The sequence below is a fragment of the Rhodnius prolixus genome, unplaced genomic scaffold (genome assembly GCF_049639745.1).
Source record: "Rhodnius prolixus isolate KJV_2025 unplaced genomic scaffold, Rpr scaffold_9, whole genome shotgun sequence".
NCBI classification, from domain to species: Eukaryota; Metazoa; Arthropoda; class Insecta; order Hemiptera; family Reduviidae; genus Rhodnius; species Rhodnius prolixus.
Window position 1 is genome coordinate 15,759,284 of NW_027411604.1, and position 15,205 is coordinate 15,774,488.

Consider the following 15,205-nt stretch of genomic DNA (forward strand, 5'->3'; position numbering starts at 1 on the left):
GCCTTACATAAAGGGGGCTAACTCCTCTCCCATTCCATGTATAGGATCGAGACCCCCAAAAGGCACATCTACATAAAATTCCGAATCGAATGACACCTCATTCATGAAAATCGGTTCACGCGTTTAGGCGCTACGTTGTTTACAAAAAAGGTAACAAGAAGAAGAAGAACAAGAACAAGAAGAACAAGAACATTAATACAGAACGAAGCAACGTTACTGTATCCAAAATAATATATGCTATGAGATTTGCAAAGTGGATGAGTCATAGGAATTTATAATACATTTATATTGTATTGTAATTCCTAAATTAACATTTATTTTTCTTTATTTATATTAACGTTATTTTTGCACAACATCGTGAAATTGAAAATTACTCAAAAAAAAAATAATAATAATAATTCTGCAAAACTTCTAACGATGTTCGTGATAATGGTAAAGAGTTAATATTTATTTAATGTTATTGAACAATATTAGTGATTTACCACTGATGATTCCGATATTTTTGCTATGTAACAACGAAGAGAAATGTAATTTGTGTTATTTTCAGTGTTCGACATCAGGAATTTTATCAAGGAGTTGTGTTTAAGATTAGAAAATAATATCTAATTAATTTTTAATTTATTAGATAGATTCTAATTTTAATGTGTTATTTATTAATACCTTTTTTTATGGATGACTTTTTAACTATAATATATATTTTTTAATCCAAATTCTAAATTCCTAAAGTTGTACCTAGAAAATGACCAAAATTTGGTTTCTCTTCAATGTTACTTAGGTAAATTGAAATCTTTACTAAATAAATCTTGTTCAATAAGACTGAATACATCCTAATATTTGTTTATGATAAAAAACTTTGCAAAATTAATTGTTATTTTCAGTAGCATTGCCTAATAACGTGTATACTTCTCAATTTTCAAGGTGTTTTACAAAATATTAATAATTTTTGCATTCTAAAAACAAAAACACAGATAGCACAAGCAATACTGACAGCACTACAGTATCGCAGATTTTAGTAAACGTTTAAAAAATGTTATACAAAGAGGTAGATTTTAGTAAACGTTTAAAAAATGTTATACAAAGAGGTAGATTTTAGTAAACGTTTAAAAAATGTTATACAAAGAGGTAGATAACTTCAAAGAGATTTGGGTTTCTAGACGGGGACTTTAGACAGAATCTAGGTTCTTTGATCATCCCATAGATTGGTTAAAATATTAACAATATTTTATAGAAATAGATCTCTAATTTTCCAAACTATTGTTATTCATAAACCAATAGAATACCAACCTTTAAAAAAGTAAATCTTGCCATTTCCACCCCAGACCATTGCAGCGTTAATATTATTTGGAATACCAGAAAAGCCATCGGATATCTGTTTTGGATAATCTCCGTCCATTTTTTTACCAGTATAACGCCAATATTGTGATCCTTTAAAAAAATAGGTCCTTCCATTCTTATATGTGAAAGCAGCGTCAATATTACCAGGTAAACCTGGCCAGGATTTACTAATTAGCCTGGGATATCCTGGTGCAATTGAGTCTTCAGTTAGCTTCCAATAATGAAGACCTAGAATTTTAGAAGAAAAATTATTAGTAGAGAAGTTGTATTACATTTATTCAATTTTACATGAAATCTTCTATCTTAAATCCTTAATTAGTAAGCAACAACCTTCACCAAGAAAGGACCTACTTGATGGAGTTCTTTATCGTAGGATAGTTCACAAGCATAATAATGCACAGCCTTTAGTGGCTGTCCATTTTTAATAGCCGTTGATGAAAAACTATTTGATTTAGTGGTGGAAAGCTAAAGTTGATGGAGGCCACAGGGTTATTGTTTGCATTTCAATATAGACTTGAGAATTGAATGAATGACCAAAATCAAGACTCAAATCCCAACATGATCTTAGTAATCGTAGATTTATCAGTAATTTTTTCATTTGAATTATCAGACTGTGCTTCAAAAGAGTCGCCAACCACTTTCAGAATTCCTTACCATTTTCTCTTCAGAATATTTCGATAAATTTTGATTTATAACAAAACTCACAAATTATGGGGATAATTTTACGGTATTCATTATATTCCTGGTTAATTATTGATTAATTAATTTATTATTATTTCTAATTTAATCTTGGTTCACCCATTTCCTAACAAACTCTTTGTCCCTGTAGACCATGAAGATTCTGGGCCACCACAAGTATCCTTACTCCACTCTGCCCAATATATGGTCTGCAGTCTCCATAAACTAATTCCCATCATCTAAAATACGAGGGTCGTTTGAAAAGTCCGTGCAAAAATAAAAACTACTTAATTTTTTGGGGTAAACCTTTTTTATTTTTCAACATAGTCTCCTTTTAGGCTTATACACTTCGTCCAACGCTGCTCTAGTTTGTTGATCCCTTCCGAATAATAGGATTTGTCCAAGTCTGAAAAATAGCCATTCGTTTCTGCAATCACCTCCTCGTTTGAATAAAATCTTTTTCCCGCCAGCCATTTCTTCATATTGGGGAACAAATAGTAGTCCGAGGGAGCCAAGTCTGGAGAATAGGGGGGGATGTGAAACGAGTTGGAACCCTATTTCCATTATTTTTGCGACCACAACTGCTGAGGTGTGAGCTGGTGCGTTGTCGTGATGGAAAAAGACTTTTTTGTGGGCCAATCGTGGGCGTTTTTCTTGCAGCTCGGTTTTCAAACGATCCAATAACGATGAATAATATGCACCTGTAATAGTTTTACCCTTTTCCAGATAGTCGATGAGGATTATTCCTTGCGAATCCCAAAAGACAGTCGCCATAATCTTTCCGGCCGAAGGAACGGTCTTCGCCTTTTTTGGCGCAGATTCCCCCTTGGTAACCCATTGTTTAGATTGTTCTTTGGTCTCAGGAGTGTAGTGATGTATCCATGTTTCATCCACAGTGACGAAACGACGCTTAAAGTCCTGCGGATTCTTCTGGAACAGCTGCAAACCGTCCACGCACCTTCACTCTTCTGTCATCCATCACCATATCATGGATTTTATCAATGATTTCTGGAGTAGTAACCTCAACAGGGCGTCCAGAACGTTCAGCGTCACTTGTGCCCATATGGCCACTCCGAAAATTTTGAAACCACTTATAAACTGTTCTAATCGAAGGTGCAGAGTCACCATAATGTTTATCAAGCTTCTCTTTAGTCGCCTGAGGCGTTTTGCCTTTCATAAAGTAGTGTTTAATCAACACACGAAATTCTTTTTCGTCAATTTTTTGAAAATCACTCGACTTCCTCGATTCAAACGAATGCCAAACACAAAGAAATAGACCGATCTGGCTGAAACTTGGTGTGTGTTCTTTCAAGAGATGCTACTAACTAAACATAACCTCGATACGCGCCAGTAGTGCTATCTCTTTGACTTTGCACGGACTTTTCAAACGACCCTCGTAATCCTCCTCCACATCATCCTGAGGTTACCTCAGGCTTACTCGTACTTCTTCTTTTTCTTCTGGAAGACTTTGTTGCAAAACTTTATTTGGGTATCTGATCTCCGAAATTTTATCGAATGACCTAGCTCCCCTTTTTAAATAAACCCTACTATATCTTGATCACGTTTAAAGGATTTCCGCAAGAGAATACAGAAGAGTTGGTGGCTGGATTAGAACCTGAGATCATAGCGTGGGAATCCAATAATCTTGAGCTAATTCCTTAAATAAACATTTGGTAACAAACATTTTAATTAAAATGATGTTTAAAATGTAAACAGTAATAGATTTTTTTCTTGCATTTCTCTCTCATACAATAGAATATGCAAAAATTACAGTCAAAACCGTGTAGCTTTCTTCGGTAGACGAGGGCCTACAGCCCTATAGGACCTACTAGATCTGACCACATAATTAGTGGATCTTTGTATTGGAAACTCGTAAGTCATCAGAATAGCTTTATTCAAAAAGATGTTTAAAAAAATCACGGATAACACAGTGGATTTCGGTTCTGAAGTGCTAGGGGGATATTCTAATATGTACTGCATTTCGGTTTTATCTATGTTTTGCAGATTTCTTTAAAAATAAAGAATAAATACTCCGATTTTACCTAAAACTAGATCCATGACGTATATTTTTTAGATTTATTATTTGGAACTTAATGAGAGAAAATTGATTTGAAAAGGGAATGAAAGATGTTAAAGTGATTCTTAAAATAATCGAATAGGGTTTCCATTTCATACAGTTTAATTGGAAAGTATGCTTGATTTAATCATTCCATTTTAGGCATGATTGTTAGATGGAATACAAGAAGTGACAGACAAAGAGATATAAGACGAATTCATGGTAATCGTTTGGTTCAAATCCATTTCAAAGCCCTAAAGGTCAAAGTTGAAGACGCGAATGCCGCAGAACAAGTTGATTGGATCCAGAGTTTTGAAATCTACATTCATACCATTCAATATTAAAAAAGATTACAATGGCATAGTCGAAATCCTTTTTATGGTTGTGAAACTGACTCAATATAATCCATTGGCGCTACAAAGCATTTGAGCGGCTCGTGGGGCTCTCCAGCAACCACAGCCAGTATTCCCTCCAAATGCAGATATCAAAGATTGTCCATTTGTCGCTGGTCATATCATCTGCCCATTGTCCCAATCTGGAACGCCCGATTCTAAGCATGTTTTTGGCATTCACTGCACCAACTATATCACACAGAAGTAGTTTCATACATAACAACAACAGACACACATGATCTTTTAACATAAATTCTATCAATGCTAGGATTTGACAGAAAATATGAGCGGAAGTTCTTTTACCATCTTCGAGGAAAGATCGAGAACCTTCTCGATTAACCGAGAAATACAAGAATGCTGTAACGTACAAAAAAAAACCTCAGAATTAAAAGTATTTTGATATCTTGAAATCTTAGAATTTGAAAAAGGTAGTTCTAAAATAAAATAAACCAAAGTTTGTAAGAAATTTTGACTTATTAAAACTGCCCAGTAAGTTTTGAAAATTCCGGTAGGGTCATTAAAAATGCTATATTTGTAAGTTGAAGAAAGAATTGAAGGATTCCATGCTAAACGTTATTTTAAACAAAAAAAACCAAATCAATTTTACCTTTAAAAGCATAAGTTACTCCTTCGGCAGAATTGAATAGGGTATCTACCGTGGCGTCGTTACATAGTTCAGCGTCTTCTTCTTCTCCGGGAGGTTCTGTTGTTGAAGGTTTGTTTCCACCCTGGTTAGTTTTTTTTGGTAAACCATATAAAGCCTGTTTATGAAAACAAATAAATATAAACTATCAGTATCATGTCTTGGATATTGTAAAGAAATTGAAAATCTAGAAAGTGTTAGGTTTAAATGATTTTGTGTGCTTCTAGAAAGTGTTAGCTTTAAATGATTTTGTATGCTTCTAGAAAGTGTTAGCTTTAAATGATTTTGTGGGCTTCTAGAAAGTGTTAGCTTTAAATGTTTTAAATTGATTTTGTCCAGTTAGAATTACTTATTGCTTATTATTATTAGGATGACCAAATCCGATTTGGTGTAATAGACGGTGCTGTGTAACATAATTTCTATTATCATTTTCTACAAATCTCTTTCACATTTTCTTTCATTAAATACTTTAAATAATATCCAAGGTTAGCTCTTAGATCCTGTAAAACTTAATTTTCTTTAATCCATCCAAGTGTATTTGGTCCTCTAGAATGAGTTATTAAAGGAAAAAATGAAGATTTCCGTCATCTGAGCCTAAGAGGTATCTTGATTCTCCGAGTGGAGTCTGCAGAAGTGTGAGTGACAGAATCATCGTAAGTTGAAGGCCAAATTATCTACTCGGAATCCTCATGCAACTTAGTATTCAATAAAATCTTCCAACAACTTATACGAGACTACAAGACAGCACACAAAAATCTTCCAGGACAACAGAAGACTTATTTATTCAAGTTTATTTTAATAAAAAACCTGTTTTGCCTATGACATTGACCTGTGGAGTTCAACAAATTATCAAAGCATTCAGTTATTGCAGACTTTAGATTCTTCGCTCCATGATTTGACAGAAAATATTCCATCATAACTTGGAATCTCATCCAAATCCACTACTGCAGAAACCTTCTTCACAGGACATTTCCTGATAACACACTTAGACATCTTAAAAGAATCCAGTCCTCGTGATCTCCTGTCTGATGATGAGAAAAAATAGGTAGTTGGAGTGTTACCACTGGGTAACTTCTCCTATCAGAGACGTTGGTGGACATTTCATATTATAGAGCAAAGATATGCTGCTTGTCACCAAATAAAGAATTAAAAAAAACAAAATTATCCACATGAAATTGATAAATCAATCTCTGATTAAGGATGAAATCTAAACTGGAAATAGGAAAAACGTGCGTACTAAGAAGGATCCGTGCTTCCTTTGAAAGAGACTCAAGCTTGAGTAAATAAAACTGCAGCAGTATTAAAAAAAAATACCTTCCAGCATCAATAAAACACCACCATCTTGATCATGGTACCAAAAAGTCTACAATCATTAAGACCACCAAACAGAAAAGAATGGAATCTGTGACAATATAATCATAATTTACCATGTTATCATTATCAAACTATTAGCCCATAGAAAGATACCTGTATAGCGTCTACATCATCGTCAGCAAGTTCAAACGTTGGGTCATAGCCACGGTAAAATGGTGCCATCAATGCTGATCTTACATCCGAATGGGATAATCCCAAAGAATGACCGAATTCATGGGCAGCTACTTGAAACAAGTTTGTACCTGTTGCACAGAAAAATTATATTAGTTTTTTTTGGATCAAATCAGAATTAATTAAGATAGAAAATTGTTTTTTTCTTTCTTTATATTAAGACTGAGAACGTATTTTTTGTGATCATCCAGATTGGATCATTAGTGAATGGGGGAAAGAATTGGTCAAGCCACACTCAAATCAAAAAAATTGCACCAAGTTCAATTGTAATATTTCGTACCAGTGCCATCATAAGTCCCCCGGTAAATAAGCTTGTTGACGAATTTCGCTAAAACACTTTTACAATAAAAGATTTTTGAGTTTGTGGAATTTTCTCATAATGGCGCTAGCGATTTTCGTAAAGAAAATGAATGGAATTTTCTGAAAAAGCTCTATTACATTTATTAGTAAACATTTGTAATGGAAAATGCTTTTTAAGGCAATTTTGGGGGAAATGGAGTTGACTTCCATCAGTGAATTATTATTATTAATCATTATTATTATTACAATCTTTCCGTGGAAGGAAGTGAACGGTCACGTTGCCTCATAATACTTAAGACATTCAGTATTTAATTAAAATTCTAAATTTGATAGAAACCGGTTGATCAGAACAGGTCATTTTTCTAAATAAATTCGGCTATTTTCCATTTTATTTTTTCGAACACGTCGATGCAAGCAAATTTTATAATTTAAATTGCGATTAGAGAAAGTGGTAATTCCGTTTTTGTTCCAGATTATTTATTTTCTTATTTGAACATTTACTCGCAACATGGAAGGTTGGTTTAGTCGCCATCATGGATAGGTATAGTAAAGTATATGTTGAGAGGACTCCAATTCTTTGCAATTCGATTTAATCCACACACTGTGTAAGAGAATATAGTGAATAATTCACAAGCTTACGGACGTTTTATGTCTTCCATAGGTTTCTAATTTAACGTAATATGTTAGACCATAATAGGATCGACTTGTGTAATCAATTCCTAATACAGTTCGACATCTAAAAAAATAAATTCTACAGCGCGTTCGTTCTAAGCTGCACACAACTGCGAACTGGAATGCCCAGGACAGTTGCATTATGATTCCGAACTTACCCCCAATTTTTAGCTCAATAAACTGGACATTTGTTCAGCAAACAATTGATTAATTACGTCCCCCCCTTTTTTTTTTATTAATAATTATAATTATTTTCAAATTAATTATGTAATTAATAATTAACAAATTATTGGGAATGCCTGTAATAATATTCAATAAATTGCAACATAAAGGTGAGATCTTGCCAATTTGTAACAATTCACATAAAATGTAATGAAAAGGCTGAATAAATGGCGTGCACAGAAAAGTTCATTAAAAATTAACAAAATTTTCTTCAATTCTCACAATTGTTTAGTTTAATCTAAAGAAAACAGATTTCGCAAGTAGTGAGTGCATTGGTTTTTGTTCTCTACAGAGGAATTATGGTCACATTTAGATAGACTTTATTATTGTAATTAAATCCAGCAGTTGACCTAGCTGTATAATCCAGATTATATAGTGACGCTGTAAGTTGACGTTATACTCGTATTTTGATGGCGCGCTACTCACCTAAAGATAGAGTTGGATACTTTCAAATTATGAACTTAAGCGAATTGCTTTAAATGATCACAAAAGTTCTTTCTTAATTATTGAAATATTCACAAAGGCATTTTTGGAGAATACGCTGTTTAAGTATGTAGTAGTAATGCCTATTCATTTAGTCCATGAACAGACAAGACAGAAGACACACCAACCCTGAAATGTAAAAGTAATACTTTCTAAACTAGCCCTGAAGATGACCTAGTCCCTAGGTCGAAAGCTCGGCAGAATAAATTTTACTCGACTGAAATGGCATTTATTTTTTCATTCTATTGAAACTAGGAATCAGTCACTAAAAACAGTTAACATTCATTCTAATGAATACACAGAAAGGTTAACATTCATTCTAATAAATACACAGAAAGGTTAACATTCATTCTAACAAATACACAGAAAGGTTAACATTCATTCTAATAAATACACAGAAAGGTTAACATTCATTCTAATAAATACACACAAAGGTTAACATTCATTCTAACAAATACACAGAAAGGTTAACATTCATTCTAATAAATACACAGAAAGGTTAACATTCATTCTAATAAATACACAGAAAGGTTAACATTCATTCTAACAAATACACAGAAAGGTTAACATTCATTCTAATAAATACACAGAAAGGTTAACATTCATTCTAATAAATACACAGAAAGGTTAACATTCATTCTAATAAATACACAGAAAGGTTAACATTCATTCTAACAAATACACAGAAAGGTTAACATTCATTCTAATAAATACACACAAAGGTTAACATTCATTCTAACAAATACACAGAAAGGTTAACATTCATTCTAATAAATACACAGAAAGGTTAACATTCATTCTAATAAATACACAGAAAGGTTAACATTCATTCTAATAAATACACAGAAAGGTTAACATTCATTCTAATAAATACACAGAAAGGTTAACATTCATTCTAATAAATACACAGAAAGGTTAACATTCATTCTAATAAATACACAGAAAGGTTAACATTCATTCTAACAAATACACAGAAAGGTTAACATTCATTCTAATAAATACACAGAAAGGTTAACATTCATTCTAATAAATACACACAAAGGTTAACATTCATTCTAATAAATACACAGAAAGGTTAACATTCATTCTAATAAATACACAGAAAGGTTAACATTCATTCTAACAAATACACAGAAAGGTTAACATTCATTCTAATAAATACACAGAAAGGTTAACATTCATTCTAATAAATACACAGAAAGGTTAACATTCATTCTAATAAATACACACAAAGGTTAACATTCATTCTAATAAATACACAGAAAGGTTAACATTCATTCTAACAAATACACAGAAAGGTTAACATTCATTCTAATAAATACACAGAAAGGTTAACATTCATTCTAATAAATACACAGAAAGGTTAACATTCATTCTAATAAATACACACAAAGGTTAACATTCATTCTAATAAATACACACAAAGGTTAACATTCATTCTAATAAATACACACAAAGGTTAACATTTTTTCTAATAAATACACACAAAGGTTAACATTTTTTCTAATAAATACACACAAAGGTTAACATTCTTTCAATAGATACTTTTACGCCAGTAAAAAAAGTTGCCATCATTCTAATTAAAATGGACTAAATTAATAACAGCCTTAAAATGATCAGCCCTTCTTTTCTTGAAAGGTGACTTCCCTTTCATTAACTTAAGGCATCACTGTGTTTAATTTTCTATCTTTATCGATCCATTCTCTTATGTTAAAATTTTTTATCACCCTCTGCAATTGAGCACTTCTTTATTTAGTCGTCAACAAAGATTGCAGTTTAATGTTAAACTAGAAGGAATTTAATACTATTTTCGGATAAATTAATTTTGTTAGAATAAAACACTGCTTAAAAAAAAGATGATAACATACCTCGGTAACTGTTAACGGTCCATCTCTCAGCATCATCAAAATGTGCGTCTCCACCGTACACTGGGAAGAAAGCGTGAGCTAGGGTACCACCGGGTCCATCGAATGGATCTCCATCACCGTGTTCTCCATTTTCAAATCGTACCTCAATATGCACAGGACCTAATTGTCAATTATCATCAATAATTCAATAGATAGATGCTTGTCTTTTACGAGTATAACAAAGTTCTTTGTTCTTCAATAGTAAACGGAGGTAGTATAATATGGACATAGTCTTATTAAAGGTCATAAAGACGTGCACTACTCTTTTATCGTCTGATTCAATGAAATTACTCTTTTTTATTTGAATTATCGGAGGTAACAAAAAAAGATTCAATTAAGTCAAACCAAAAAACGGATAACTTAATTAATAATATTTAATTTTAAGTATCTGTAAATAACAATTTAGGAATAATCGCTAATAAAGATAGCCTATAGGCTTAATATGCTCTCATTTGTAATAAATACATAAAAATAAAACCGTAGTTTTTCATTTCTGCGCAACCTTGATAAAATACAAATGTAGTTTCCGTTTTACAATTGGTTTGTTGTCGCGTTAAACCTGAACAATGTCAACGGAATAGTAAAATGTGATCGTTCACAAATAAATAATACACAATTCTTTTATATTCAATTTCTAAGTTCTATTACCTGATTTTTTTTTAGTAAATGTTAATGGAGTTATACCGCTCCAGATATTAAATGCTTTGGAAATTTCAATATCAACATCGGCTTTTGTCAAATCTCTAGGATATTTGGAGATTTTATAAGTTAAATTTTTCACCCGCCATCGGCTACCTGTAACAAATAAATAAATAAATAAATAAATAATAAATAAATAAATAATTCCCTTGAGCTGGTTAGGTTAGGTTAGGTTAATTAAAGGTTATCTAGACTTCTTTCTTACAACTTATCGATTCCAAAGTTTCTTGCTTGGAAAGAGGTTTTGAATAGAGCAGAGTTAATCTCTGTAACTACAGTATTAAGGTAAATACGGTTTTTGTTTTGCCTTTTTTTTGGCATTGGCTTTCGCCATACAGCCAGCATCGTCTAGGTGCTTATCGCTAGAATATCACTCACTCTCCATTCTTACTTATAAATACATTCGCTTCACTCATTCATCCCTCTACTATATCCAACTATTTACATAAACTACAGCTAATGGATGGAGCAGTACTCTATATTCCTGCCATCCTTATAGCTTAACCGAAATTAAAATCACGTAATCCTTCTCTAATCATTTTCTTCCATTCATTCTAATCGGCTATAACTTTTAAATACATTCATATTTTATTACTAGCTCTGCTATAGATTTAAGCACATAGATGTTGGTGGAGAATATAATGTCTTTGCAGCGAAATGGTGCATCTAAATACCTGTATACGAGGGTCGTTTGTAAAGTCCGTGCAAAAATAAAAACTACTTAATTTTTTGGGGTAAACCTTTTTTATTTTTCAACATAGTCTCCTTTTAGGCTTATACACTTCGTCCAACGCTGCTCTAGTTTGTTGACCCCTTCCAAATAATAGGATATGTCCAAGTCTGAAAAATAGCCATTCGTTTCTGCAATCACCTCCTCGTTTGAATAAAATCTTTTTACCGCCAGCCATTTCTTCATATTGGGGAACAAATAGTAGTCCGAGGGAGCCAAGTCTGGAGAATAGGGGGGATGTGAAACGAGTTGGAACCCTATTTCCATTAATTTTGCGACCACAACTGCTGAGGTGTGAGCTGGTGCGTTGTCGTGATGGAAAAGGACTTTTTTGTGGGCCAATCGTGGGCGTTTTTCTTGAAGCTCGGTTTTCAAACGGTCCAATAACGATGAATAATATGCACCTGTAATAGTTTTACCCTTTTCCAGATAGTCGATGAGGATTATTCCTTGCGAATCCCAAAAGACAGTCGCCATAATCTTTCCGGCCGAAGGAACGGTCTTCACCTTTTTTGGCGCAGATTCCCCCTTGGTAACCCATTGTTTAGATTGTTCTTTGGTCTCAGGAGTGTAGTGATGTATCCATGTTTTATGCACAGTGACGAAACGACGCTTAAAGTCCTGCGGATTCTTCTGGAACAGCTGCAAACCGTCCTTGCAACACTTCACACGATTTCGTTTTTGGTCAAGCGTGAGAAATCGCGGCACCCATCTTGCGGATAGCTTTGTCATGTCCAAATGTTGATGCAAAATATTATGTACCCGTTCATTCGAGATGCCCACAGCACTAGCAATCTCACGCACCTTCACTCTTCTGTCATCCATCACCATATCATGGATTTTATCAATGATTTCTGGAGTAGTAACCTCAACAGGGCGTCCAGAACGTTCAGCGACACTTGTGCCCATATGGCCCTCTCCGTAAATTTTGAAACCACTTATAAACTGTTCTAATCGAAGGTGCAGAGTCACCATAATGTTTATCAAGCTTCTCTTTAGTCTCCTGAGGCGTTTTGCCTTTCATAAAGTAGTGTTTAATCAACACATGAAATTCTTTTTCGTCCATTTTTTGAAAATCACTCGACTTCCTCGATTCAAACGAATGCCAAACACAAAGAAATAGACCGATCTGGCTGAAACTTGGTGTGTGTTCTTCCAAGAGATGCTACTAACTAAACATAACCTCGATACGCGCCAGTAGTGCTAACTCTCTGACTTTGCACGGACTTTTCAAACGACCCTCGTAAGTCGTCAAACATTCGTTTCCTTTCTACTACATAACGTGGACATATCATTATATTTTTGAAATCCTCCATATAATGATGATATGTCCACGTTATGTGGTAGAAAGAAAACGAATGTTTGACGACATATACAGGTATTTAGATGCACCATTTCGCTACGAAGACATAGTATCTCCACCAACATATATGTGCTTAATTCTATAGCACATATAAAATTAAGCACATATATGTTGGTAGATACATAGAAATACGGTTTCAAAGCAACTTATTCTATTTAGACCTTTATTCAAATCAATGAACCAGATTTTGAAATACAAAAAAAGATATACGTAGGATTCGAACCGGGGTTCTCCTACTAATTAGTCTAAGTCATCAATTAAATAATTATATTTATTATAACTGCACACGAATAATAAAGTGCCTATTTATTAAAAAAAATAAAATTGTTATGAATGTGTGGCCAGTGTAAGGATCTGTGAATTCTAATACATTTTTAATAATATTAATGAAAATTTAATGCAGTGAAATTATTTTTTTTGTTTTTTTAATCTTTTTTATTAGAATTTACAACTGCAACGATTGTTGCAACTAGCAAATATGGTACATGATTAAAAAAATATCAGGATATACGAGTGGAGAAAGCACCCAGTAGTGTCATCTCCATTATCTTGGACATATGTATGCTCTTATGATGAGAGTACGTACATCGCGAGGCCATCTATTCCCTTCAATCTTCTTGGAGGATCACCCGGTAATGTGGAGGAAGATAGGTGTTCTATTAGAGGGTTAGGATGAACTGCTGTAGAGTGGAATGAAATTTTGAGAAAACGAGTGTTGGCAAGATCTGTAATGAAAGGGATTTTGTGGTCATTATGGATGGTGAGGTTAGATACAATAGAACGGAGCGATAAGAAGTTTTCGTAGTATTTTTGGACTGTAAACTCTGAATGCATAGAAACGTTTAGTCGATCCCCGCACTTCGATGCCGTATGACCACATAGGTCGCAGTAAAAGAAGGGCAAAATTACTTAAAATGAAATTATTGCTATAAAATTTGAATAAAACACACGCTTTTTCAAACGTTTCTATATAATTTAAATTACGAACCGAAGTATTAATGCTATACTCACTGATTTGTCTACCTTTTGTCGTTTAATCAAACCCTTATACTTTACTTTTTAAACTGTAAGTTTTTGTTAAGGAGTTATGTTTAGCGCTAGCAACTAGTTGGAAACGATAGGACTTAAAATTAAGACACGACAACATTTGAATTCATAGGGTGCCAGGAGACGTGTTTTTAGGAGTTCATAGGGATGAGAAAATTTGAGAAAAATAAACTAGCCGTAAACATTTTCGGGATTCAACTAAACTAAAATAATGCTTACTTTTTATTTTTTAGACGATGTTTACGTCAAAAAAATAAAATAAATAGAAAAATTTGGTCAGGTATCGTGTACTGAGGCGAAAAACTAATCTATATTAATGATGTGAGTTTCTCAAATAACTTAAATAAAATGGAATGGCATGACGTGGGAATCGAACCCAGAAACAACGATGAAACTTGGTTCAGCAGTCCTCGCCTGTAAACCTCTCGGATACCCAAAATACCCAAAGTAATGTTAGTTACCATCCAAATATTGAGATGTTCCAAAAACGTCTAAGAGAGCAAAAAATAAAACATTCTTTTGTTTGCAAATTAAATAAATATAAGAAGAAAGAGAGATAGACTATACGTACATTAACTATAGAATGGTTTGTGGAACAGTGACCTAGCTACAGTAGACTCTACAGGGCGGAACAGAGTTAGTAAGTCAAGGGCGACTACGTCATTAATTTTGTCCAATGTTTCCTAAATATTATTTTATACTTAGCAATTTCTTAAATTTCAATAACTTTTTAATAAAATATCTCTTATTTTATACAACTACAAATTGTGATGATTATTAGACAATTTTACAAAGACCACTCAATTTGATTTTAAATTCTCAACTATGATGGTCAAGTTAAAGGAAATAACCAACTTATTTTAGCAAATATTTTCTATACTTATCACTTATCACAATCGGAGAGGAATATAATATAAAAATTTACCATTTATTCTATAAATTACTGTTTTTATGTAAAAATAAAATAAAATTCACTTTTGTAAATCAATGTAAGTAACTTATTTCAGTAGAGTCATTTTAATATCGTAATACTTTAAACTTCTATTAGACTTGAAAATGGCTTTATCTTAGACAGACATTCCTCTAAATGTTTATGGAATTGCAATTATCATTGTTCTGAGTAAGCACTTTGT

At 33.1% G+C, this 15,205-nt stretch overlaps 2 protein-coding genes across 4 annotated transcripts in view; one reads left to right on the forward strand and one right to left on the reverse strand.

Moving 5' to 3' along the window:
• The window catches only part of LOC141454290 (uncharacterized), a 215,025-nt gene that overhangs the window by 51,182 nt on the left and 148,638 nt on the right, over positions 1-15,205 (forward strand). The window lies entirely within an intron of this gene.
• Mmp1 (Matrix metalloproteinase 1) overlaps positions 1-15,205 on the reverse strand; it is a 69,991-nt gene that overhangs the window by 15,915 nt on the left and 38,871 nt on the right. For all 3 annotated transcript variants that reach the window (XM_074128375.1, XM_074128373.1, XM_074128374.1), the window contains exons 4-8: positions 10,882-11,028; positions 10,195-10,353; positions 6,572-6,720; positions 5,069-5,222; positions 1,285-1,563 (exon numbers count right to left, since the gene is read on the reverse strand). In XM_074128375.1, the coding sequence (XP_073984476.1) occupies positions 1,285-1,563; positions 5,069-5,222; positions 6,572-6,720; positions 10,195-10,353; positions 10,882-11,028 (888 nt within the window). The remainder of the gene's footprint in view (positions 1-1,284; positions 1,564-5,068; positions 5,223-6,571; positions 6,721-10,194; positions 10,354-10,881; positions 11,029-15,205) is intronic.